Raw genomic sequence first — 26,853 nt, 5'->3', positions numbered from 1 at the left:
CAAAAAGTAAAACAGTTGCAATAAAACAAGATTAACAACCATCTGATGAAGCTTTCTCCATCTTCCTCAAAATATGTTAAAAACCCTCCGCTGTCGTTCATCTTTCGCTGCAGTATCGTAGGATAAGTTGTATACCTTCTGCAGGAACACTGGATGTAATAAAAGCTTCTGAGTGGAGGCTGTAATTACACTCAGGAAGTTAGATACACTGCTGGTAAAGCAGTTACTGGTTTATAAATGAAAATATACCAGTGCAGTCGTCTGCGTATGAAGACCAGTTAACCAGTGGTGGGTTAGAGCTTTATATCTGGAAAGAGCTAGCAGAAGCATAGCTGCTAAAGTTGCTGCTTGTTGAGAGCCAGCATCAAGTTTCCAATTGGATTAATATTTGTTTCTACAGAAGAAGGCTGGTTTTTATCTGCTTGTTTAGTTCAATATTTGAGTTAAAGGAAAGACACTGGTTCCTTCTTCCTTGTAATGGTGTAACTGGAGTTGTAGGTGTGTCACATCATCTACATAGTTTAAAGATGGCTCTTCTGGTTTCATCTGGAAGTGGAGGAAGATGTGGCGAAGTGTGTTTATAGGTCGACCCCTTTAATGGCTGCTTACTGTGTTAAAGATGCAAAGCGACAGTGAGAAGTGGCTGTGAATTAGGTTCCTGCATGAACCCTGCTGCTGCATGTGGAACAGCCCACCTTTCTGCAGCAGCAGCACAGGAAACATTAAATCAGCCTTTTGTGTTGCTTTATAAACAGAATCATCTGGTAAATGTTTCTCATAAGAGCATCATATTCTGGTTAAGAGTCTCACTGTGTGGATTTCTGGCCCATTTAGGGACTTGTCTTGGATTTGACTGCACAGCTTTGCTTAGTGTGACATTTATAATGCCAAAAGCAGATGTCTTCCTGAATTAGATGTGGAACATCAAGGTGTGAGTGATGGGAAGCAGAGCAGAGGTTAAATATCTTCTAACAAAGAAGAAAAAAAAAAAAAAAAGCAAATACCTGCGTACAACCTGCTCGTCTGGTTGGACTGAAAGGAAGAGAGAGAGAGAGAGAGAGAGAGGACAAGCTGCGTGAGGTATCAGTGATGTCAGAGGAGGAGGGGATCCAGGATAAAGAGGGGGGGTGTGGCCGCCTCAGCTGAAACTCTTGCAACACCTATTTGGCTCTCTGAGAACAGACAAGAGGGAGTATTGTTGGAGGAAGCTTTAGCCCTGTGGGAAAGGATTCAATATAAACCCAAGAGAATTCCACAGAGACCTGATAAGAAAAGCAGCTAAACCTCTGGGTAAGCCCTGTTATTGTCTACACCAGTTAAATAGTTAAAAGTTTTCATGCTTTAGTTTCCTTGTTGGAGGTGTTTCCTGGTTGTGTTGTACCTTAATAACTGGGGCGATCTGTACAGACCAGCTCCAGGCTGGGAGATGTGTAAGCGGATATAACCGCTTCTTTTTTCTCATGCTATGGTGCGTAATGTGCTGCCTGATCTGCAGGATGTTGAGCTTTTTATTGGTTTTTACAGGTAAAAACGTGTTTTAGTTCCCACTTTTTCCCTGTTTTCCTGGATGTTTTTGCTGAATGACAGAAAGGGAAGGCTTGGTCTGTGGCATGTGGCTCCAGACCTGTTCAGTGAGTGGAGCAGATGTTTGATTCTGGCAGAGCTGGCCGCCTGGCTCAGCTGCAGCTTGTCCCTGGACCAACACACACCTGACTTCTCACGGCTTCAGCTGCTGTGTTGTGTTTGTTGTAAACGGTGCTGTAAGGCAGGCTGGGGGGGCTGAAACAAAGCTAACCACTCTCATGCCTGCTCACTCACACAAGTCTTCTCACTCTGAATGTTTAACAACCTTCTGCTTCAGCTGCTTTCTGTTTATGTGCTGTAAATCCACTTGGTGTGTGTTGTCTCTACACACCCCCACTTTCCTCTCAACTCTCTCTCCCTTTTTCTTTCTCAGTTATTTCAGTGGAAGCAGCTGGAGAATTTGTACTTCCGGGAGAAGAAATTTGCAGTGGAGGTGAACGACCCGCACAGGTCAGCAGGCGGATGATCCGCTTCGTGCATCTGAAGCCATCTTTGAAGTGTCCTAATTTAGCCGCTGTCCTTTCTTCACTCGTCCTGCCTCAGTGAAGGACGCCTGCAGCCCATTTAAAACACCTTGTTAATGGCTCCAACCTCTGTGTTAAATAAGTGTTATCCTGTTGTTAGATGACCTCTGAGACACCCCCACCCCACACACACGCACCCTGCTGGCTTTAATGTGTCACTTTTAGCAAGTCGAACCAGTCTTTTCAGTTTCAGATTCAAACATGTAAATGGATTAATTAACAACTCTGTTATTAATAATGAATCCCGCTTCTTAGCTGCGCAGATTCCCTTCTGGGACTGAGACAAACTGCCTCGTCTTGTGTTCTACAGGACAGTGACCAAGCGGACATTCGGACAGACTGGCCTGGTTATCCACACGTGGTATGCCAGCCACTCTCTGATCAAAACCATCTGGGTGATGGCCATTAGTCAGCACCAGTTCTACCTGGACACCAAGCAAAGCAAAGTGAGTGTCTGTTTCTTCCCTCCGCTGACTCACCTACCTCACATATTACACTCGCACCACATGACACATTAGGAGCGCGCCCACCGTATGTGACGACCTGCACATGTGAGCCGGCCTGCGGTCAGGGTCGGGCAGGTCTGTGCCTGCATGTGGACTTGTTGTTCAGGTTTGGTGCTCTGGTGGGAACTGAGGTCAGGCTGGGGTTAGACGTACACTGGTTCACATCAGGGTTCGGTTGTCAACGGTGAAGTCAACGATGTCCTAATAAGGACATCTGCTCAGGCTTTTTCTCTGTGTTTGTGCATGTGAGGTCACAGAGTAAATAAGAGGCTCCTCACACCTTTTGTAGCAGTTTGTGGCCACAATAAAAACGTAGTGTTGCACGACATTAAACCTGAAGATAGACGTGAAGCACTGTGATGAGTCTGAACAGGAAGAGACAAGCAGCTTTGTTGCTTCGTCGTCATGTGACTCGTCTGATTCACCTCTCACACTCAAGACTTGTGTAAATGTTTGGACAGAAGGATATCCCTGACTTCCAGGATCAACACGACTCAGCTTTATGTCGGGAAACTGTTTATTTACATTATAAAATGAAAATGTGTGTTTTATTTTCTTCATCTGCAGCTCAGACAACAACATGTAAATGTGAGGTGTAAGTCTGGAGGATGTTTTTGTTTCTCTATCAGCATTTTCACATTCTGTAGAAGTTGTAAGAATTGTCCTGCAGATGACTTTCCTTTGTCATGTTTACGATGCATATCTGCTGAGAATCGGGGCCTTCATGAAGAATGAGCGGTGTGTGATGTGCATTTTATGGGGGAGATGAATGAGTGTGTGTGTGTGTGGCTGCAGTCAGATGAGGTTTTTCAGCCACCGTCTCGCTCAGAGGCAGATGGTGTGTCAGCGTTCATCCAGGAATAGAGCTCACACTGATTGATGATAGAGGAGCGCCAGGCACGCAAACGGAGCGCAGCCATTAAAATGAAATACTCAGAACCCCTCCATCTCTTCTATGTTCCCTCCTCATGACTTTCTCACCCCTTTCAGTCAAAGATGACCACAACCAGGAGTTCAGGAGACATCGCCATGGACCTGACGGAGATCTGCGTCCCACGGATCAATAAACTCTCCACCGTAGATGGCAAAGATCCCCTAATAATGGCCAGCAACGGAAGCCTGATCTCAGCAGGTAATCAGAGCAAACGGTTCACATCAGACTGATGAGTTAATCACTCATTTATCTCCATAGATGTATAGTAACCAAGTAGAACTACTTCACTACTGTACTTAAGTAGTAAAATGTGGTATCTCTACTTTATTGAAGTATTACTTTTCTCTCCTACTTCTACTTTTACTCACCTACATATTTTGGATCACTATGATACTTTTACTCCGATACATTTTTATTGTCCTGCGTCGTTATTCGTTACAACAGAAAATAAGAAAACACAATGGTAATTTGTTTAAATCCACGATACTTGTTGGAGTGTGATGTGTGTCATTATAGACAATCTCTGTATGTAAGTGCGTAAGTTTCAGTTTCATGCCAGTTAAAAAAAAAAAAATAGAAAGAGTGGAACCTCTTTCCTCTAGCAAAAGAAGCTCTGGCAGCTTTGCTGAGCGGGAGTGAAGGAGCGTCATGCAGCAAGTTAGCAGCAACATAATATGTCTCTTGTGCTTTATAAGTAAGCGACATAACCGTATAAAAGTGTGTGTGTGTGTCCTCCAAAGGGACACATCCGCAACAATACTAATTACTATAGTTTCACAGAAGAACTACCTTATAAGTGGCCAACTTGCCTTTAGTTGCCATAAGTTATGGATGAAGAGAGACGTCTTTACATTAAAAACAAGCATTTAAAGCATACTTACTAGTTTAAGAAGGGGAAAAAGCTATGGAGGGGAATGAACACACTTGATATGTGTTTTTTTTCATGGATGTTCCTGTTCATGTACTACTGCTCCAGCAAAAGGATTTAGTAATGTCAGGCTAAACGTTTGAAATCATAAACAATATGATAAACAAAGTTTAATGTTGTCTGAAATAAATACACAACACATTAAACTACTTTTACTTTCAGTACTTGAGTAAAAAATTTAAAATAAACTACTTGTAATACTTAAGTACAAAAAGTGTTGAATACTTTAGTACTTCTACTTAAGTGGGGCACTTAAAGAACACTTCAACTTCTATTCAGGTAACTTCATTTATAGAGTACTTGTACTTGAGTCTTGATTTCTAGTACTTTATACATGTCTGATTATCTCATACGTGCTACTTCTTCCAGGTTCTGCTGACTCTGAAGTCAGCGAGGAGCAGAAAAAAGAGAAGATAGCTGAATTAAAAAAGAAGGAAAAGGACCTTAAAGACACACTGACGCAGAAACTGGCAGAACTGAAGGAGATCTGCATGCGGGAAGCCGTAAGTCCCTGCATCTCTACTCACGTTACACGTCCAAATGAGTCCAAACCAAATGCCGCTCATTCATTTTCACCTGCAGGATCTAACCGGCCGCTTGCCGAAGGAGTATCCCCTGGCCCCAGGCGAGAAGGCCCCGCAGGTGAGGCGCCGCGTTGGGACGGCGTTTAAACTGAATGACCTTTTCCCTCACGACGAGGTTGGTACAGATTATGTTTTACTGTGTTTGTGTCTGTTATGTAACGTAGCTCGTCATACTGAGTGCACCACAGTGTTTGTTTCTCAATTTTAATCCACAAGGGTGAGGAGTTTAAATTACACTGTGCTTTATTTCAGCTAGTTATCATCTGCACCTTAGTTGGAAGCATGAAAATAAACGTGCTTCTGAATAAGCCAGCATGCCGACATGTAACGTCTTCAGATAAACTCCATGTTGTGTCTGTTGACTCATCTCAGGGTGTTTGAAGCCTGTTTTCTTGTTCAAAGGAGCTCCGTTGACAAGATCTGTATGTATTTGTTGGAAATTCCCTGCTAACTGTGTGGGTGTTCGTGCTTCCCTACAGGACCCACATCTTAGGAATCTGGAGAGCAGGTTTGCCTTGCAGCAGAAAATTGTGGAGGCAGCCATGAAGCTAGCCAACGAGGACGACCTCAGCAAGACAGTGAAGAGGAAGAGGAAAAATAACTGCCAGGATGCAATGAGGAAACTGCAGGACATTGAACAGGAGATAAATGCCTATAGGATCAGAAAGGGAAGGATACCCACTCAGAGAGCCTCACTGATTTTAGCAGGTAGATCAGCCGCTGTGGAAATTACATGCTTATCGTAGCCTGTGGAGGCTCAGTGCTGGTTAGATAGAAACTGATGAGATTTTTCTCTCCTCAGATGATGCCAACCCTTCAGACCTCAGCTCTCTGTCTGACAGCCTCACACTGGATGATGGTGAGTTCGCTTGGTATGCACCAGTTTTCCCATCATTCCTTCCTTTTACTGACATACTCTCTTCTTGCAGAGGAGGAACTCGGGTCCCAGAGGCAGCGCTCTCGATCAGTCCAGTATTCCCCACGGCCGCACCACGCGGAGACTCTGGACATCCACTACAACATGGATAGACGGGCGTCTGCTCAGGACCAGCTCACAGACAGCAGGTAAGCATGTTTTGTTCTAAACGTTTTCAGAAGCTGTGACTAATCAAAGGTTAGCAGCATGTTAGCAGAGCTGCATTCAGGCACCACTTGACCCAAACTCAGTCATGCTCTGTCATATAACGGTCACTAGCCATGTTTACATGAAGCTGACGGTCACTAGCCATGTTTACATGAAGCTAACGGTCACTAGCCATGTTTACATGTGCTAATGGTCACTAGCTATGTTTACATGAAGCTAACGGTCGCTAGCCATGTTTACATGAAGCTGACGGTCACTAGCCATGTTTACATGAAGCTGACGGTCACTAGTCATGTTTACATTCAGCTAACGGTCACTAGCCTGTTTACATGAAGCTGACGGTCACTAGCCATGTTTACATTCAGCTAATGGTCACTAGCCATGTTTACATGAAGCTAATGGTCACTAGCCATGTTTACATGTGCTAATGGTCACTAGCCATGTTTACATGAAGCTGACGGTCACTAGCCATGTTTACATTCAGCTAATGGTCACTAGCCATGTTTACATGAAGCTAATGGTCACTAGCCATGTTTACATGTGCTAATGGTCACTAGCCATGTTTACATGAAGCTAACGGTCGCTAGCCATGCTTACATGTGCTAACGGTGACTAGCCATGTTTACATGTGCTAACGGTCGCTAGCCATGTTTACATAAAGCCAATAGTTGCTAGCCATGTTTACATGACGTTAACGGTCACTAGCCATGTTTACATGTGCTAATGGTCACTAGCCATGTTTACATTCAGCTAACGGTCGCTAGCCATGTTTACATGAAGCTAATGGTCGCTAGCCATGTTTACATTCAGCTAAAGGTCACTAGCCATGTTTACATGAAGCTAACAGTTGCTAGCAATGTTTAGATGTGCTAATGGTCGCTAGCCATGTTTACATGTGCTAGCAACCATTTTGATTGGACTCATCCAGAGCTACAGAAGTAGAACTGGCGTTTTTGGCGTAAACAAATGCGTGTGCATATTTATTTCTTATGTTGCCTCCCCCTAAGACATTTAATTTCTTTTAAAATATCAAGTTATGTATTTGTTTCACGTGCCAGTCAGTTCTATGTTGGTCCTGGCATGTCTTCCACTAGACCAGTGTTTCCTAATCCAGGTCTTCAGGATTCCCTGCCCCGCATATTTTATTGCTATCTCTTCTCTAACACACCTGAATGAAACAAAAGGCTCATTAACAGGCTGCAAAGATCTTGATGAGAAAGTTCTGTAATCTGACTCAGATGTTTTGGCTGACGAACATGTCTAAAACATGCATTTGAGTTTGGTGAACAGTACAATATGGAGACTAACAGGCCAGGATCATATCCTACATTCAGAGCATGATTTCATTCACACTTTTTGGATAAACCATCAACAAAACCCATCAGTTTTCATCCAGATGAAGGAGATCAGAATCCTACATGAAGCCATTTCACCCTTGTTAAACTCTTTAATCCCAACTTGTGTCCATGTGAACATGGCTACGTATAATATAGCCACTTGGGTTCATACATCTAAGCAAAGCAATACAGAAAGGCTGATCAGAAGAGATTTCTGTATCCCATCAGGGCAGAGATGAAAAATAACAAAACCGCAGCTGAGACACTCAAATAGCTGAAAGCATGGAGCTCGTGCAGACTTGCAGAGCAGATCCAGAGTCACATTCCTGCCCATCACCACTTTCCTTCTTCTCCTGCCTCTCCAACAATCTCTTCCTTATCAGCCCGAAAGCACACGCTGTAAAAATAGAAGGAAAAAGCCCGACATGTCGCTGCCTGTGAGGGAGCAGACGGCAGAGCTGAGGCCAGAAAGGAAGAGGGAAGCAGGAACATTTAGGAGATTTAAAATCCTTCCAGGTCCTTGCTCTGCTTGCTGAGGCATGAAAATAAGGATCAATGGTGTCTGTAAAGGCAGCCAGTCAGGTGGAAGGAAGTGCTGCACACACTTTTTAGAGCTTTATTTATTTATTTCCATGTTGGGAGCAGCTGAATAAACCGTTCAAAAGAAAAGGAAATTCTTATCTGTGTTCCAGATTAAACTACAGCCAGGAATCGTTCCAGTGCAGTCCCAGTGACGCCTTATGGAGCTGCAGCAGCTCGTTTAAACCAGCTTCAAGACAGCCGCGTGATGCTCGCAGCATGCCCCCCACTCCCCTCCTCACCCGCAACGCCTACAGCAGCACACAGCTCAGGTAAGACTTCAGAGAGATAGGCTCCGCATACTGTTCTGTAACCAGTCTAAACATCCGTTTTTATCCGCGCTCAGGTCGAAGGATGCTCCGCAGCATTTCCGCCAGCGCAGCGGCAGCCTGGAGTCCCAGTCCCATTTCATCATTGAGGCCAAACCCCCCATACCCACAGTCACGGTCTCCCACGCCAGACGCAGCAACAGCACCGAGGTCCTCGACGACGGCTCCTCCTACACCAGCCAGTCCAGCGTGGAGTACAGCATTCCAGCCAATCACAGACGTCGAGCTCGCGGCCGCCACAGAAAAGACATGTACGCCAACACAGGCAGCATGCCCAACCTGGCTCAGCCGGACGCCCGCTGCTACGCCTACCAGCCCCGGGGGCGCCCCGCCACCACAGCTTATTACATCGCCGGTTGCCTCAGGGAGCCGGAACCGTACGCCAACGGAGCCTACGTGTACGAAAACGAGATGGAAGGACATTATAACGTCAACCCGACCTACCACCACACGCAAGCAGCTTACCACGACTCACACTACGCTCCCGACCAGATGGACGGTTTTTCCCAGAACCCGTACGCCACCCTGCGGCCGCCCCGGAACCGCCCCACGCACCACAACAGCGAGCAGGTGAGCCGGAACATCCAGAGAGCACTGGTGAGCGAGCACCTGCTGAGCTGGTACCAGCGCAACGCGGCGCCGAGACAACCCGCCTACAACTACGACTACGACCGAGGCTCGCAGCAGCAGCCGGGCTATCAGAGCCTGCGCCCACCGTACAGCAGCAGCAGCAGGACTGTTTCCTACTCATCAGGTTAGACCATCTCACACACACACACACACACACACACCGCTTTTCCTTCTGCTTCATGCATCACCTCATAACTGGTTTGCTTCTTCTCCAGTATCCACAGCCCCTTCCAGTGGAAACTGGCATGCCCACATGAGCGGCCGCGGCGTGTCGGAGTACGACATGCCGGTGCACGAGTCACTCTCCTACTCTTACAGCGCCGTCTCCTACAACCATGCCGCCCACAACAACCACGCCGCCCACACCAGGTGAGAAAAAACTTAGCCACAGCTTTTCCCGTGATCCAGTAAGCCCCTCCCTGATCCTCTTTATCCCCCCCAGCTAAGTGTTCGTACTTAATTACCTAAAAGGGGGAGCGGCAGAAAATCTCAAACTGCTCTTTACTTTGCTTTAATCCATCACACGACGGTACTGTGGACTAGTCTGTATCCTCGGTTCCTTTGCTGCTCTAGCCCCCCCCCCCCCCTTACTAACGGAGCGATCCACACACATGGAGCGGTTCAGCGTGGCAGCCTGGCGTAGCAGCAGCTTTCACGGATCTGTGCTTCCTCAGAGCTTCACAATGCTTCTGCTGTCTTTAACTGTCCATCGGCCCCTGCTTTCTTATAGATACGCCGCCACCACCCAGCCTTTAGAGGGCTCCTGGCACAGCCCTGACGGCTCTCAGAGGCGCTCTACTTTTTCCCCTGCTAGTTCTTCCCCTTCCACTTGCTCCCTGCTCTCCTCCTGCTCCTCGCCCTCCCACTCCCCTGGCCGTCGGGTCAGGCAGCTGGCCGGCAGCCCCGCTCAGCCGCAATCCTCCAGAGGGCACAGGCTCAGTCAGGTAGCTCATAGTAAGTAAACAGCGGCCTGAGCGTGTTGCCGCGGTAACGCCACCGCCTGCTTGCTCGTGCTTGGAAGTGAACTGATGTTTGATTCTTCGTGGTCACCTATGACGAAGAAACTGCATGGCTTATCCATAAATCAGCGTGTCGGCTGCCTTTTCTGCTCTGCTTTGTCTGTTTTCCTGCTGTTTGCCTGCATGGCGCATGCAGACGCTCACCCGTGACCTTTGGCCCCCCGCCACAACGGCAAAGCTGTGATAAGATGGCGTGTCCGACGGGGCCTCTGGAGAAGTCGGGTGCTGCTTGCTTTGCTGCTGAACAGAAAAGTTTACTCCTTTTCCTCCAAAGTAGGGTGGGAAACCAGAATGTAGAGGTACCTGGACCTGTGTGTTTTTAAGCATCACCTCCTGCTTGTCATCCTTGTGGGGGGGGGGGAATGAACATCCGTACCTACATCTAAAAATCGTTGTTGTGTCCGTTTGCATCTTTCATTTTACCCTGTTTGAAACTGATTGTATTAACATACCAGAGACGTTGGGGGTATTCACACCAGGGTGGTCCGGGATAGTCCGGGTGGTCTGGGATAGTCTGGATGGTCCAGGATAGTCTGGATGGTCTGTGACAGTCCGGATGGTCCAGGATAGTCTGGATGGTCCAGTCCAGGTGGTCCAGGATAGTCTGGATAGTCTGTGACAGTCCGGATGGTCCAGGATAGTCTGGATGGTCCAGGATAGTCTGGATGGTCCAGTCCAGGTGGTCCAGGATAGTCTGGATGGTCTGTGACAGTCCGGATGGTCCAGGATAGTCTGGATGGTCCAGGATAGTCTGGATGGTCCAGTCCAGGTGGTCCAGGATAGTCTGGATGGTCTGGGACAGTCTGGATGGTCCAGGATAGTCTGGATGGTCCGGGACGGTCTGGAAGGTCCGAGACGGTCAAGATGGTCCAGGATAGTCTGGATGGTCCAGGACAGACCGAATGGTCGGGGATAGTCTGGATGGTCTGGGACGGTCTGGATGGTCCGTGATGGTCCGGATGGTCTGGGATAGACTGGATGGTCTGTGACAGTACGGATGGTCTGGTCCGAGACGGTCTGGTAGACTCGATCTGGTCCGGGACGGTCTGGTACACTCTGCCTGGTCCGGGACGGTCTGGTAGACTCGGCCTGGTCCGGGACGGTCTGGGAGACTCGGCCTGGTCCGGGACGGTCTGGTAGACTCGGCCTGGTCCGGGACGGTCTGGTACACTCGATCTGGTCCGGGACGGTCTGGTAGACTCGGCCTGGTCCGGGACGGTCTGGTACACTCGATCTGATCCGGGACGGTCTGGTAGACTCGGCCTGGTCCGGGACGGTCTGGTCGACTCGGCATGGTCCAGGATAGTCTGGATAGTCTGTGACAGTCCGGATGGTCCAGGATAGTCTGGATGGTCCAGGATAGTCTGGATGGTCCAGTCCAGGTGGTCCAGGATAGTCTGGATGGTCTGTGACAGTCCGGATGGTCCAGGATAGTCTGGATGGTCCAGGATAGTCTGGATGGTCCAGTCCAGGTGGTCCAGGATAGTCTGGATGGTCTGGGACGGTCTGGATGGTCCAGGATAGTCTGGATGGTCCGGGACGGTCTGGAAGGTCCGAGACGGTCAAGATGGTCCAGGATAGTCTGGATGGTCCAGGACAGACCGAATGGTCGGGGATAGTCTGGATGGTCTGGGACGGTCCGTGATGGTCCGGATGGTCTGGGATAGACTGGATGGTCTGTGACAGTACGGATGGTCTGGTCCGAGACGGTCTGGTAGACTCGGCCTGGTCCGGGATGGTCTGGTACACTCGGCCTGGTCCGGGACGGTCTGGTAGACTCGGTCTGGTCCGGGACGGTCTGGGAGACTCGGCCTGGTCCGGGACGGTCTGGGAGACTCGGCCTGGTCCGGGACGGTCTGGTACACTCGGTCTGGTCCGGGACGGTCTGGTACACTCGGCCTGGTCCGGGACGGTCTGGTAGACTCTGCCTGGTCCGGGACGGTCTGGGAGACTCGATCTGGTCCGGGACGGTCTGGTACACTCGATCTGGTCCGGGACGGTCTGGTACACTCGGCCTGGTCCGGGACGGTCTGGTAGACTCGGCCTGGTCCGGGACGGTCTGGTACACTCGGCCTGGTCCGGGACGGTCTGGTACACTCGGCCTGGTCCGGGACGGTCTGGTCCGGGACGGTCTGGTAGACTCGGTCTGGTCCGGGACGGTCTGGTAGACTCGGTCTGGTCCCACCTCCCTTTACTCCAGCAGGACAAAAAGCTCGGTCACGTCGTGCCGTTACAGCAGCTGCTCACCAGGGGGCGATGTTCCCAAAAATCCTGCTCTCTGATTGGCCAGGACCAAAACCTGCACGCAACAATCAATGTATTGAGTCTGGTTCTACTGGATCCAGTCTGGATTTACTCTGGTGTTCAGACCGGATCTAGTTTTCATCAGAATGTGTCCAGAGTGAGCAGAACCAGAGTATTGACACCAGTCTGGTCCAAACAGACTGGACCAAACAGGACCAGTATAGAGCCCAGGATGAAGCATGCTGTTGTCCTCCTGACGTGTTTCTGTCCCGTGTTTGTTCCAGATCCTTCATACATGTGAGCCAGACAGACCTTCATAGCGGCGTGGATCCAGAGGACCGGATCTGCTGGCACGAAGACTCCAAACCAGGAACGATAGTTTAGTCTCCGCATGGTGGGATGTTTGTGGGCGTGCCTTACGGACTGCACTTACCTTTTCCTGCCTGCTCTTGTGGAAAACGCACACGGAAAATGAAGGAACTCAGCGTGTTCAACATATGAAGTACTTTAATTTAATTTCCTCCGAATGCAGAAGAACCTGGATTCTGAGATCTCCGTGGAGTGTCGTAACCATGGCGATATCCCTGCCACTGAACCTGGATCCGAAGGACCCAGTCTGACTCTGTCAAAGGGAAACGCAGCGCTGGTGAACAACAGACGTGGACGCCAAGACGTCAACATGAAGGGACTGAACTCATTAAAAATGAGGAAAACGTGGCGTCTTCCTGGATCCAGTTCATCTCCACTTCCTGTGTTTCATCCTCCCAGTACTTACTGGGAGCCAAATACTGGAGCCCCCCCCCCCTCCCCAAGTATTAACCAGTGTGACTGTCTCTACTGTTTGTGGCGTGAACACGCCATCCGTGCTGGAAATCATGGCTGGTGCTCCTCGTCTCTGTAGAGACGAGTCTGTGTGTAAAAATACACACTTGTGTCGTTTTTTAAGAGTGTGTGTAAAAATACACACACGTGTTTTTTAAAGTATTTGAGAAGCAGGTAATATATAGTCTCTGATCATCAAGCTGGTTCTTACGTTTTACTTCTGTCATCTGTTTGGAATAAAAGAGAGAAAATCTGACTCTGTGTGAAACGTCTGAGTGCAGCGTTGCTGTGGCGATCTCACCAAACCAGTCTGTACCAGCAGACACACCAGTAAGTCCAGACTGCCTCCCGTCACCTGACGATGACGACTTTACACACCTCCATGTTCACGTCCAACCGCCATGTTTCACTCTGCAAGTCTTATATCCCCTCCCTCCCTCTCTCCCCCTTCTGATTACTCCCTCCTTCCTTCCTTTTTACTCCCTCCCTTCCCTCCTTACCTCCATCCCTCCCTTTCTTTCTACTTCCTTCCTTCCTCCCTCCCTTTCTTCCTTCCTTTTTACTCCCTCCCTTCCCTCCTTACCTCCATCCCTCCCTTTCTTTCTACTTCCTTCCTTCCTCCCTCCCTTTCTTCCTTCCTTTTTCTTCCTTCCTCCCTCCCTCCCTCTCTCCCTTCCTTCCTTATTTCCTTCCTCCCTCTCTCCCTTCCTTCCTTCCCTCTCTCCCTTCCTTTCTTCTTTCCTTCCTCCCTCCCTCCCTCCATTCCTTCCTTCCTCCCTCCCTCCCTCTGTTCCTTCCTTCCCTCTCTCCCTTCCTTCCTCCCTCCCTCCCTTCCTTCTTTCCTTCCTCCCTCCCTCCCTTCCTTCCTTCCTCAGCCTGCTTCTTTTCCTATTCCAGGTTAAAGTGTTGTGTCTCTTGAGGAACTCAGAGGAGGTCTGAGTCGCTTCCAGTTCCTAGTCTACCCGAGGCGCTCATGGGGGTGGGGGGAGGTAAGGGAGGGGAGTGAGGGGGGTGTATCCAGCTGTCTCCCTCTGTCTCTGCTGCCTCCCACCAGCTGCAGTCAGACATCAGGGGAGGCTGTTCCTGATGACACTTCACTCTAAAAACAAAAAGGTTTTATTGTTTTTCCTTTCCTTCATTTACAACACACGCACACACACCCAACACACACACACACCAGAACCACTAGACTAAAATGGCCTCATTGCTCCGCAGCTCCTGCAGGATCAGAAACTCCGTCTGATGAGTTCTGGAGAAAGAACAGTCGCATCACGTCTACGCAAGCTGCGCTGGTTTAGTTTCAGAGGGTCACACGAGGACCACAGAGGTTCTGATGGGTCATTAATTGGTCACATGATCAGCTGCGTCGATACGAAGGGATGTGTGATTAGCGCAGATCTGCTCTGTCACACACTTCTGGTGAAAAGATGACACCTGTGTTGCCTAGCAACACATGTAAATATGATGCAGATGTTTGTCACATGTGCAGTGAAACGTGCTCCTGGAGCCACAGCTGTTTTCATTTTCTCACAATAAGAAGTTTTTATATCTCAGAAGATAAAAAGTGAAGCTGAAACGTAAAGCGCCGCTGCGGGTCGCGGAGGTTCAGGTCTGGATTCTGGCTCACTTCAGCTCGCAGACTCGCTGCGGTTCTGATGCAGATTTACTGCTGCAGGAGCCACTTTCAGCCAAGCTTAAGGAGTTTGTGGTCCTCTCAACGGTGCCCAGATCACCATACTGCCACCACCGTGCCAACAGTTGGTGGAGGTGTGCTGATGTTTTCTGCTCATTTTAGCATCATAGCAAGTTATGTCTCCATCGTGGTCCAGGTGTTTTCCAGCTGTTTTGTTGTCCAGATGTAGCTCTGCGGCCCAAAGCGGACGCCTTTCCTGCAATCCTTCCCAACAACTCGTTATTCAGCCTTTTTCTAATGTTACTGTCATGAACGTTGACATTTAAGCTGCTCGCCGAGGCCTGGAGAGTCTGAGATGTAGCTTTACGGTCTGAACTCGCTGCGACGTCACCCCTGGGGAGATCATCGGCTGTACTGAAGGTTTTCTGCTTGTCGATAACCGTTCTCTCTGTGGAAAGATGGACTCCAAACTTCTAACTAGGATTGCAGGATATCGATATCAGTATAGTATTAGCACAATACCATGTGTGTACTTGGTATTAATTAAAGTGTACCGATACCACAACCGATACCACGCTAGTTAAGCCAGCGCTGATGTGTTTGATGACATGCTTCAGACGTGTTTTAAAAGAAATAAATGGCTTGAATGTTAAAATGTGACATTTTTTGTTACACTAAAAGCGAGATTTTTGTTTCCAAACCACACATTTATAGTTGTATTTTGGTAAATTGTGACAAATCAGAATAAAACTAGTTGAAATTGTTAGATCTGTAATGTTATTATATTTGTATTGGTGAGGTAATTTCAGAAAGGATGGGTCATTTATTACAACCTAATGAAATCTTACACAGTTATAACAGCAATCATAACCATAGTCACAATAATGTTCACATAAACACATCTGGTATCGGCAAATATCGGAATCTGTAGATATTCACATTTCAGGTATCGGATCAGAACTCCGGTGCATCCCTACTTCTAACTCTTGTCACGCTTACAGGCAGTAACGATCAATGATGTCTTTCCTCCTTGGCATCATGTTGATGCAGAGGCGCCATATGGGGGGGGGGGGGGGGGGGGGGGGGGGGTTAGGAAGAGTCTAAGTACCCCACGACTTGATAGGGGCCCAAAGAGATGTACAAACTATATAGGAAAATAATTAAACCTTCATTAAAAATAATAAATACTTTTTAAAAAAAAAAAAAAAGAAAGAAAGAAAAAGGTTGTAATAAAATACAGCAGTAATATAAACCGATAAACCATTTATATAAAAAATAACCTAGTTAGATGTATGCACTGTGATTTCACCCTTTATAGGGCACTCAATGAAATACCTTCAAATTAGAAATATTAACCTAAAATTGTCCTTCTGGTATGAACCAAGACCTCCATTCTGTTGTTACATTAACAGAAAAAAAAGTTTCATGCTGAATATGAAAGGAAACAAAGTGATAGAAAAATAGTCACTTGCCCCATAAAGGGTTAAACACAACCCTAGATCTTTATTATTCCCATGAAAAGCTATATATATATATATATATATATATATATATATATATATATATATATATATATATATATATATATATGTATGTATATATAGCAATTAAAGCGATAAAGCGGGGGTTGGGGGGCGTCTATGCTATTGTCTTTCATAGGACCCAAAATTCCTGGCGGCGCCCCTGCGTTGACAAATTTAAACCGTTCAAACATGGAGGTGTCTCCTCCTGCAGCTAATAAATGAACTTATTTGTTCAGCAGGGAGGTTACGTCTGCATTTGCTTTAGTTTTTGTGGTAAACGGTGGCGTTTCAGGTCTTTTCAGGATGGATAGACTGATGATGAAACCTGATGATGACTACATTTACCAACATTTAAAAACTGAACACAACACGAAAACAGTTGTTATAAAACATGCTGGCAACGCGCCGCAACAACTGCAAAGCAAGGCGCTATTTTCCACCTTGTGAACGTGCTTCTTCGCCAGCACCAGACACACACACTCACACACACACACACACCTGTTGAGCATGCAGCAACACAAACCTGCTGATGGCTTCAACGCAGCAGCTGCAGCAGGAGGAACAAGGACCTCCACTGTGTGTGATGAGTCACCGCTGCTGCTCTTAGTTTCACAATACAGACGAGGATGAGGCACAGTGGAGGGAATAAATCACCGCCATGGATCCCAGGAAGAAATACTGCTGCTGAGTCAAAGTGAAACCTGGTTCCTGTTCACAGCGAAAAAACTAAGTTTAAAAAACAGATTTCAGCCTTTTTATAGGTTGAGTTTCCCAATACATCTCCATGTTAAACCAAATACCACAGCAGCTTGTCAGCTTATTATTCATTTTACCAGTAGAGGCTCAAACTCCACAAGTAATGCTACGATCACTGGTGAAATGGAAACTGGTGTGGTGGAGGTCATCTCTTCTACCGTCCTCCTTCAGGGAGGTCATGTTTCTGCCGGTGTTTGTCTGTCAGTCTGTTAGCAACTTTAAGTAAAACCAACTGGAGGGACGTTCGTGATATTTCCCCGAGAACGGCTTTTTAATGTTGGCAGTGATCCTGATCAACATCTGGATCCAGGAATGTTGTGAAGGATTATTCCTCATTGTGAGACAGAATCATGTTCAGTATATCTGCATGTAACTCCAGGAGATGTTCCCAACTGGTTTACTAGATATCAAAGATAGATGTGGATCCCAGTAACATTCTGGATACTAGCATCCAGAACAGGAACAACGTTCTGGACACTAGCATCCAGAACAGGAACAACATTCTGGATACTAGCATCCAGAACAGGAACAACGTTCTGGAGACTAGCATCCAGAACAGGAACAACGTTCTGGAGACTAGCATCCGGAACAGGAACAACGTTCTGGATACTAGCATCCAGAACTGAGACAACGTTCTGGAGACTAGCATCCAGAACAGGAACAATGTTCTGGATACTAGCATCCAGAACAGGAACAACAGTCTGGATACTAGCATCCAGAACAGGAAGAACATTCTGGATACTAGCATCCAGAACAGGAACAACGTTCTGGAGACTAGCATCCAGAACAGGAACAACGTTCTGGATACTAGCATCCAGAACAGGAACAACGTTCTGGAGACTAGCATCCATAACAGGAACAACGTTCTGGATACTAGCATCCAGAACAGGAACGTTCATTCTGGATACTAGCATCCAGAACAGGAACGTTCATTCTGGAGACTAGCATCCAGAACAGGAAGAACATTCTGGATACTAGCATCCAGAACAGGAACAACGTTCTGGAGACTAGCATCCAGAACAGGAACAACGTTCTGGAGACTAGCATCCAGAACAGGAATAACATTCTGGATACTACCATCCCGAACTGAAAAAACGTTCTGGAGACTAACATCCAGAACAGGAACAACGTTCTGGAGACTAGCATCCATAACAGGAACAACGTTCTGGATACTAGCATCCAGAACAGGAACGTTCATTCTGGATACTAGCATCCAGAACAGGAACGTTCATTCTGGATACTACCATCCAGAACAGGAAGAACATTCTGGATACTAGCATCCAGAACAGGAACAACGTTCTGGAGACTAGCATCCAGAACAGGAACAACATTCTGGATACTAGCATCCAGAACAGGAACAACGTTCTGGATACTAGCATCCAGAACAGGAACAACGTTCTGGATACTAGCATCCAGAACAGGAACAACGTTCTGGATACTACCATCCCGAACTGAAAAAACGTTCTGGAGACTAGCATCCAGAACAGGAACAACATTCTGGAGACTAGCATCCAGAACAGGAACAACATTCTGGATACTAGCATCCAGAACAGGAACAACGTTCTGGATACTAGCATCCAGAACAGGAACAACATTCTGGAGACTAGCATCCAGAACAGGAAGAACATTCTGGATACTACCATCCAGAACAGGAACAACATCCTGGATACTAGCATCCAGAACAGGAACAATGTTCTGGATACTAGCATCCAGAACAGGAACAATGTTCTGGATACTAGCATCCAGAACAGAACAACGTTCTGGAGACTAGCATCCAGAACAGGAACAACATTCTGGATACTAGCATCCAGAACAGGAACAACATTCTGGATACTACCATCCAGAACAGAAACAACGTTCTGAATACTAGCATCCAGAACAGGAACAACTTTTCATCACTGGAAGAGAACCAACATGCAACAAACACCATAATAAAGCGAGACACTGTGGATTCATCATCAGTGGATCAGGAATCTGAAAGTGGATCCATATAGGAACATCAGCTGGAATCAGTGTCTGAGCTGCTCAGTGGAAGTCTCATAAGAAACCTCCAGAAACAGCAAAAAGATATTTTCACTGGCTTTAAAATCTCTTACTGGTCTAGTTCAGCAATCTGCAACCTGCAAAGTGGCTTCCACGCAGCTCTTGGCTAAAAAGGAAAAAAAAAGAAAAAAAAGAACGTTTTTAAAGAAAGATTAAAAAAAAAAAAAAAAAACACGTTTTAAGTGTTTTTCTGTTTTCATGGAATTATTACATTGAACATAACGTCACCAGGCTGGAAACTTATTTACATCTCACCAGAGAAATGTATCTGTCTTCTTCTGTGCTTAAGTTTTGTTTTTTCCATCATTTCTAAACTTAAAATAAAAATTAAACTTTGCTTCTTGAACAAAGAAAATTTCTTTTAGCAGATATTTATCAAACATTGGATGTTGTCATTTAATAAAAGGTCATTTGTGTCTCTAAAGGAGTTTTATTCAGCTGGACTGAGGACAAAAAATACTCTTTGGATTGGTAAGTTTGCAGAAGTCTGGTCTGGTCTGGACACAAGACCTCCACTGGTCCCTGAAACCCCCGACGAGGCTCCTCACCTGTGGATCCGCCTACCTGAAGAGCTGCGATCAGCAGTTTCATCGTTTTATTCTGGATTTAACTAAACTTTATCAGCAGATTTTACTCCATTTGATTTTTATATACAGTCATCTGCATAAATATTCACAACAGCCACTTAAATAACTGGAGACTAAACAACGACAAAGACAAATTTGTTAAATTATAATTGACTGAAATGGGATTTTGCTTTGAAAATGAACTGAGCTGAAAAAAGAAACTGGACGACAGGGAACCAGATTACCTGTCAACAGGTGCAGAAGTCTGAGTTACAGCAAAGATGAAACGCTCAAGAGTTCAGGAGGAATCCAGACGTCTACCTGTTCAACTTTTTATTGCACACAGAGAGGCAGCAAACGGAGCTGAAGCCGCCGCCGCTGCTTTTTATTTGCATGATCATCAAGTCGGTTTGTTTCTATTCAAATGCAGTCTGAAGTAAAACCGCTACATCACAGGTGTCGAATTCTAGCCCTTTGAGGTTGTTATTGTCTCCCTGCTCCAACACACCTGACCGAAACAGGTTGACAAGATGCTGCTGGATGCGTTTGATTGGAATCAGCTGCGTTGGTGGAGGGAAACAACAAAAACCTGCCAGATACCGGCCCTCCAGGACTGGAGTTTCACACCCCTGATACATGAAACTCAGTCCAGCATGTTGGCTTCACACTTTCTGACATTGTTTCATGAGGAGGAGTCTGCAGGCATGTTGCAGAGCACATCGGTGAGGGAAAGCTTCCCTGACGAGCTGAGAAGAGGAGGAGCAGGATCCTGAACCCTGAAGTACAGATAAGTTAACCCACACAGGAGACTTTGGGACGGTGCATAAAGTCAGTTGCTGGCTCGAACCCGGCCGCTCAGTCTTTCTCTTTTCCTTCCAGAAGGTTCTGGATCTTCTGGAAGTTCTCCTCCTGCTGACCCAGAGCTTCCAGTAAGAGGCCCATGGGCGAGCGCTTGAGTCCAGCTCCTTCTATCTTGTTTTCCAGCTTGTTCTTCATGTTGCGGAGGCGAAGAGAGGCGTGTGCGAATATCACTGCGGTGCACACGGATAAGAGAGAGACGTTAGCTTTTACACGCCTGGCAAAAACAATCCAGAAGCACTGAAGTCAAACCACATCGTCTGAAGAGGACTCCACACCACATCTGTAATAATCTGATTTCCAGAATAAACCTGATGTTATTCCAGCTTACAGGTCAGAGGTAGAGTGACTGCAGACATGAAGACCATGACGCTCCCCAGCAGGGAGAGCAGCATGTAGCCGACCACCATGACGGCCACCACGAACGCCGTGGGGTTCTGCCTCCTGAAGGAACTGATGGCGGCTCTGTTCTCTCCGGCCCACACTGAGCCCAGGGAGACGGCCGACACCACGGCCATGGCTGTCATCATCCCCAGTGGGTTCAGGAACCTGCAGGACGACAGCACCGGTTAGACGGAGGACTCTTCCAGGTCACTGGTTCCACCTGGTGGTGAGACGGCGTCTAAACAACAACAAGACTGAAAGTCCCGTTTTAATTTCAGCTTCCTCTGTTCAGTTTTGTTTTATTTATTATACATGTGTAATAAAGTTATTTACCTTACTGTCATATTTTATTTTAATTTGTTTTATTTCTTATACATATGTAATAAAGTTATTTAACTTACTTTCATATTTTATTTTAATTTGTTTTATTTCTTATACATGTGTAATAAAGTTATTTACCTTACTGTCATATTTTATTTTAATTTGTTTTATTTCTTATACATGTGTAATAAAGTTATTTACCATACTGTCATATTTGATTTTAATTTGTTTTATTTCTTATACATGTGTAATAAAGTTATTTAACTTACTTTCATTTTTTTTTTAAATTTGTTTTATTTCTTATACATGTGTAATAAAGTTATTTACCATACTGTCATATTTTATTTTAATTTGTTTTATTTCTTATACATGTGTAATAAAGTTATTTACCTTACTGTCATATTTTATTTTAATTTGTTTTATTTCTTATACATGTGTAATAAAGTTATTTACCATACTGTCATATTTGATTTTAATTTGTTTTATTTCTTATACATGTGTAATAAAGTTATTTAACTTACTTTCATTTTTTTTTAAAATTTGTTTTATTTCTTATACATGTGTAATAAAGTTATTTACCATACTGTCATATTTTATTTTAATTTGTTTTATTTCTTATACATGTGTAATAAAGTTATTTACCATACTGTCATATTTTATTTTAATTTGTTTTATTTCTTATACATGTGTAATAAAGTTATTTACCATACTGTCATATTTTATTTTAATTTGTTTTATTTCTTATACATGTGTAATAAAGTTATTTACCTTACTGTCATATTTTATTTTAATTTGTTTTATTTCTTATACATGTGTAATAAAGTTATTTACCATACTGTCATATTTGATTTTAATTTGTTTTATTTCTTATACATGTGTAATAAAGTTATTTAACTTACTTTCATTTTTTTTTTAAATTTGTTTTATTTCTTATACATGTGTAATAAAGTTATTTACCATACTGTCATATTTTATTTTAATTTGTTTTATTTCTTATACATGTGTAATAAAGTTATTTACCATACTGTCATATTTTATTTTAATTTGTTTTATTTCTTATACATGTGTAATAAAGTTATTTAACTTACTTTCATATTTTAATTTGTTTTATTTCTTATACATGTGTAATAAAGTTATTTACCATACTGTCATATTTTATTATAATTTGTTTTATTTCTTATACATGTGTAATAAAGTTATTTAACTTACTTTCATATTTTAATTTGTTTTATTTCTTATACATGTGTAATAAAGTTATTTACCATACTGTCATATTTTATTATAATTTGTTTTATTTCTTATACATGTGTAATAAAGTTATTTAACTTACTGTCATATTTTATTTTAATTTGTTTTATTTCTTATACATGTGTAATAAAGTTATTTACCATACTGTCATATTTTATTTTAATTTGTTTTATTTCTTATACATGTGTAATAAAGTTATTTACCTTACTGTCATATTTTATTTTAATTTGTTTTATTTCTTATACATGTGTAATAAAGTTATTTACCATACTGTCATATTTTATTTTAATTTGTTTAATTTCTTATACATGTGTAATAAAGTTATTTAACTTACTTTCATATTTTAATTTGTTTTATTTCTTATACATGTGTAATAAAGTTATTTACCATACTGTCATATTTTATTTTAATTTGTTTTATTTCTTATACATGTGTAATAAAGTTATTTACCATACTGTCATATTTTATTTTAATTTGTTTTATTTCTTATACATGTGTAACAAAGTTATTTACCATACTGTCATATTTTATTTTAATTTGTTTTATTTCTTATACATGTGTAATAAAGTTATTTAACTTACTTTCATATTTTTTATTTTTCATATTGGATGAAGAGGGTCACGCGACCTTTATGTAAAACCAACTGGAGTGACGTTCATGATACTTCGGGGAGAATGGATCTTACATGTTGGCAGTGATCCGGATCAGGATCTGGATCCAGGAATGTTATGAAGGATTATTCCTCATTGTGGGACAGGATCATGTTCAGTATATCTGCATGTAACTCCACAATAACTGGCTAGAAAATCCAGGAGACGTTCCCAACTGGTTTTACAAAATATCAAAGATAGATGTGGATCCCAGTAACATTCTGGATAACACATCCAGAACAGGAACAACATTCTGGATACCACCATCCAGAACAGGAACAACATTCTGGATACCACCATCCAGAACAGGAACAACATTCTGGATACCACCATCCAGAACAGGAACAACAGTCTGGATACTACAATCCAGAACAGGAACAATGTTCTGGATACCACCATCCAGAACAGGAACAACGTTCTGGATACCACCATCCAGAACAGGAACAATGTTCTGGATACTACCATTCAGAACAGGAACAACATTCTGGATCCTACCATCCAGAACAGGAACAACATTCTGGATCCTACCATCCAGAACAGGAACAACAGTCTGGATACTACAATCCAGAACAGGAAAAACAGTCTGGATCCTACCATCCAGAACAGGAACAACAGTCTGGATCCTACCATCCAGAACAGGAACAACAATCTGGATACTACCATCCAGAACAGGAACAACATTCTGGATCCTACCATCCAGAACAGGAACAACAATCTGGATACTACCATCCAGAACAGGAACAACATTCTGGATCCTACCATCCAGAACAGGAACAACAATCTGGATACTACCATCCAGAACAGGAACAACAGTCTGGATCCTACCATCCAGAACAGGAACAATGTTCTGGATCCTACCATCCAGAACAGGAACAACAATCTGGATACCACCATCCATTTATTTCATATTGTTGTGTAATATGTTTTGTGGATGAGGAGGGTCATGCGACCTGTTAGCGGTCATAATGAAGAGCTGATTGCTGCTTCATGTTGGGATGTTTGTCAAACTACAAGCAAACACTGTTTTTCTACAGTTCAGAGCATCGATCCTCTCATCTGAAACTCGCTGCTTTGCCGGTAGCGAGCAACAAAGCTTTAAGCCACTGCAGAGTCAGAAGCGGTGGGTGATTTTTATACAGAGGCCCTGCTGGTCGGAGTCTCTGAAAATATGGCACAGAAAGCTCCCAGCCTCGACCACACAGCCTGTCAGAGGAAAACTCACTGTGTGGATGGTTGAATGATTTAAACAAATATTCTTCCTGCCAGCTGCAGGTGCTGAAAGACACATTCAGGGTTTCTCTTCTCATATCAACCAAACTGCTTCTGAAAATCTACATGTTTGCTCCAGTTATGCTGCATTTTCCTCTTTTTTCTGCCAACACTGACTTTCCTTACCTCTCATACAACATTTCTGGTTAATTATTCTTGATTTAAATGTATTTCTTTTACTGGTTTGCTTCAGCCAATGTAGAGCATAACATTGTCTACAGCAGGATCCCCCCTTAGATGTTTACCTGCTACAACACACCTGACTCAGATTAATGTCTCCACTGCAGACCTGTGCAGAGAGATCCATTTAATCTGAATCAGGTGTGTTGCAGCAGGGAATCATCTAAAACCTGCAGGACAGTGGGTCAGAGTCTGGCTTCATGGTCACGTATTGTCTCACAGAAAGTCCCAGACGGTGAAATACTGAGGTGTGACTGAGGAATTTCACTCCCTGTTCTCCACCTCTCGTCTATTTACCCTGCCATTGTGTCAGGCGTACTTCACTCTGCTTTTGTTTAGCTGTGGTCAGAGACAGCTGGTTAAACAGCTGTTTTATCTGTATCACATGACTAAACAAGGGGCTTATTGGTGACCATGGCAACAAGATGTCACCACAAGACTCCTTAAAAGGAGCAAAGTGCCAAATAAAATCTGAAACATGAAAATCCCGCACAGCTCAGGACAGTCTTCCTGGTCTGGTGTCACCAGTTGACAGACCAGTGCCTCAAGCTGCACTTCAGCTCCATGTTTACAGTACAGTTGTGCTCATATGTATTCATCCCCTTTCATTAAAGGAAAGGCTGAATTTACAACAGTCACTCCAATGACTGGAGACTTAAAAAAGGAACAATAACTAATAAAAATATGCAAAAGTATAATTTAGTAATCTATGACACTGTTTTTTCATTTAATTGAGTTGAAAAAAGAAAAAAACCCCAAAACAAACAAATTGGTCGTGGACAAATTAGAGACTTTTTTGTTGAACAGTGGGACAAAATACCTGTCAACAGGTGCAGAAGTCTGACTGAGAGGAACAGAAAACACCTGACTGTAGCAGAAACATTAAAATACTAGTTTATGAGTGATGTAATATGTAATAAATTATCTTATTTGTTTGCTTTTTTTTAAAAAATATTTCGATTGAACCAGAATTAGAAAATAATGACATGATTTTCATAAAATGTTTTATTTATTATTACTTCAGTCAATTTCAGCTTATTTTACAGGCAGACATTTTTTTCGTTGTTTAATGAAAGGGTATGAATAAATATGAGCACAACTGTGGACTGAATGTGGATTTTGGGGTTGAACTTTTTCTCTGTTTATTTGTGTTGTTTCCTGAAAATGGTTAAATAAATAAAAGTTCTGGTGTAAAAATGTGATAAAAAAAACAAACAAACAAACAAACAAAAAAACTTATTACTGTCTGGTTGGTAAACATCAAATTGTGTCAATAACAGGAAATCATTACAACTCTCACGCGCAGGTCTTCTTTGATCTTTTAAAAGTAGGTTAAATCCGACTTTACACAAACATGGCAACAACCGACACGAGCATGCGACATTTTTCCAAACATGGCAACACCAGGACACACCAACGAAAAGTAAATAATAACTAATAAACATTTCTTACCCGACAATGAGGAAAACAAGAGCAGCTAAAGCCAGATAATTAGTCTGATAATAAAGAAGGTTGCTGACAACTCTGTTGTTCCATTTCGCCAAATCTTTCACGTCCGGTCGGGCGAATCTTTCAGAACCGGGGAAGAAGTCGTCCCAAGTCCTGAGCGGTGTCAGTTCCACTTTAGCCATTTATTTTCTAACTGGTTTACTGGCCCAGCAGAACAGAAACCCAGTCGGAGAACAAAACACCTGATAGAGTCGAGTTTACAAAATCTCGCGAGAATATGCGTCTGAAATCCCGCCTTGCACGTCTGACGCACATAGACATCATTATACGTAGACGCCTCAGTCGCCGCCATATTGGATGAGTCACCGCTTTCGAGTTTTGCTGCAGTCAACGTAGTTTCCCCACAAAACTCTTTTTTGTGTAACAACGCGTATATATAACACAAAAACAAAACACTTTTATACGTAATTTGTTTATAAATATTGTTAACGCTGTGAATAATCTACTAAATGCAAATGATACATTTTACTCATATGAGATGTTTATGGAAAATTATGATATTGATGTTTCACAAAGAAAGTTTTACATGGTAGTATGATTACCTCTGCCAAAGAGGTCATGTTTTTACCACCTTTATTTGTTTGTCTGTATGTGTTAAAGATAACTTCAAAAATTATGGACGGATTGTCATTACATTTTCAGGACTTGTTGGAAAAGTAAAAAGGAAGAACTAATTAACTTTTGGTGGTGATCCAGATCAGGATCCAGGGACTTTTTAAAGGCCTTAGCGGAAGTTTGCGCTCTCTGAGTGTTTTACTAGGAAACTTTTGAATTGCACGGTTTTGAAACAATACCTTATTTTCAGACTT

At 44.0% G+C, this 26,853-nt stretch overlaps 2 protein-coding genes across 2 annotated transcripts in view; one reads left to right on the top strand and one right to left on the bottom strand.

Annotated features, from left to right (window-relative positions):
* Window positions 1-13,302, top strand: part of frmd4ba (FERM domain containing 4Ba) — a gene marked incomplete at its 5' end in the record, with an annotated part of 28,039 nt that extends 14,737 nt beyond the window's left edge. The window contains 13 exons of the mRNA XM_079242449.1: window positions 1,958-2,034; window positions 2,419-2,554; window positions 3,605-3,746; window positions 4,846-4,979; window positions 5,059-5,175; window positions 5,540-5,768; window positions 5,863-5,919; window positions 5,990-6,125; window positions 8,174-8,332; window positions 8,407-9,143; window positions 9,235-9,388; window positions 9,750-9,973; window positions 12,567-13,302. Coding sequence (XP_079098575.1) covers window positions 1,958-2,034; window positions 2,419-2,554; window positions 3,605-3,746; window positions 4,846-4,979; window positions 5,059-5,175; window positions 5,540-5,768; window positions 5,863-5,919; window positions 5,990-6,125; window positions 8,174-8,332; window positions 8,407-9,143; window positions 9,235-9,388; window positions 9,750-9,973; window positions 12,567-12,583 — 2,319 coding nt within the window. The 3' untranslated portion in view covers window positions 12,584-13,302. The remainder of the gene's footprint in view (window positions 1-1,957; window positions 2,035-2,418; window positions 2,555-3,604; window positions 3,747-4,845; window positions 4,980-5,058; window positions 5,176-5,539; window positions 5,769-5,862; window positions 5,920-5,989; window positions 6,126-8,173; window positions 8,333-8,406; window positions 9,144-9,234; window positions 9,389-9,749; window positions 9,974-12,566) is intronic.
* A 6,650-nt stretch (window positions 13,303-19,952) lies between these two features.
* arl6ip5a (ADP-ribosylation factor-like 6 interacting protein 5a) lies at window positions 19,953-26,218 on the bottom strand. Its single transcript, XM_079241787.1, has 3 exons — window positions 25,988-26,218; window positions 20,815-21,032; window positions 19,953-20,656 (listed from the first exon to the last, which is right to left on the bottom strand). The coding sequence occupies exons 1-3, from the start codon at window positions 26,164-26,166 to the stop codon at window positions 20,481-20,483; spliced, it is 573 nt and encodes a 190-aa protein (XP_079097913.1). The 5' UTR covers window positions 26,167-26,218; the 3' UTR covers window positions 19,953-20,480.
* Between the last annotated feature and the right edge of the window lie 635 nt (window positions 26,219-26,853).

Source organism: Telmatherina bonti (genome assembly GCF_933228915.1).
Source record: "Telmatherina bonti genome assembly, chromosome: 6".
NCBI classification, from domain to species: Eukaryota; Metazoa; Chordata; class Actinopteri; order Atheriniformes; family Telmatherinidae; genus Telmatherina; species Telmatherina bonti.
This window is presented reverse-complemented; position numbering and strand designations above follow the sequence as displayed.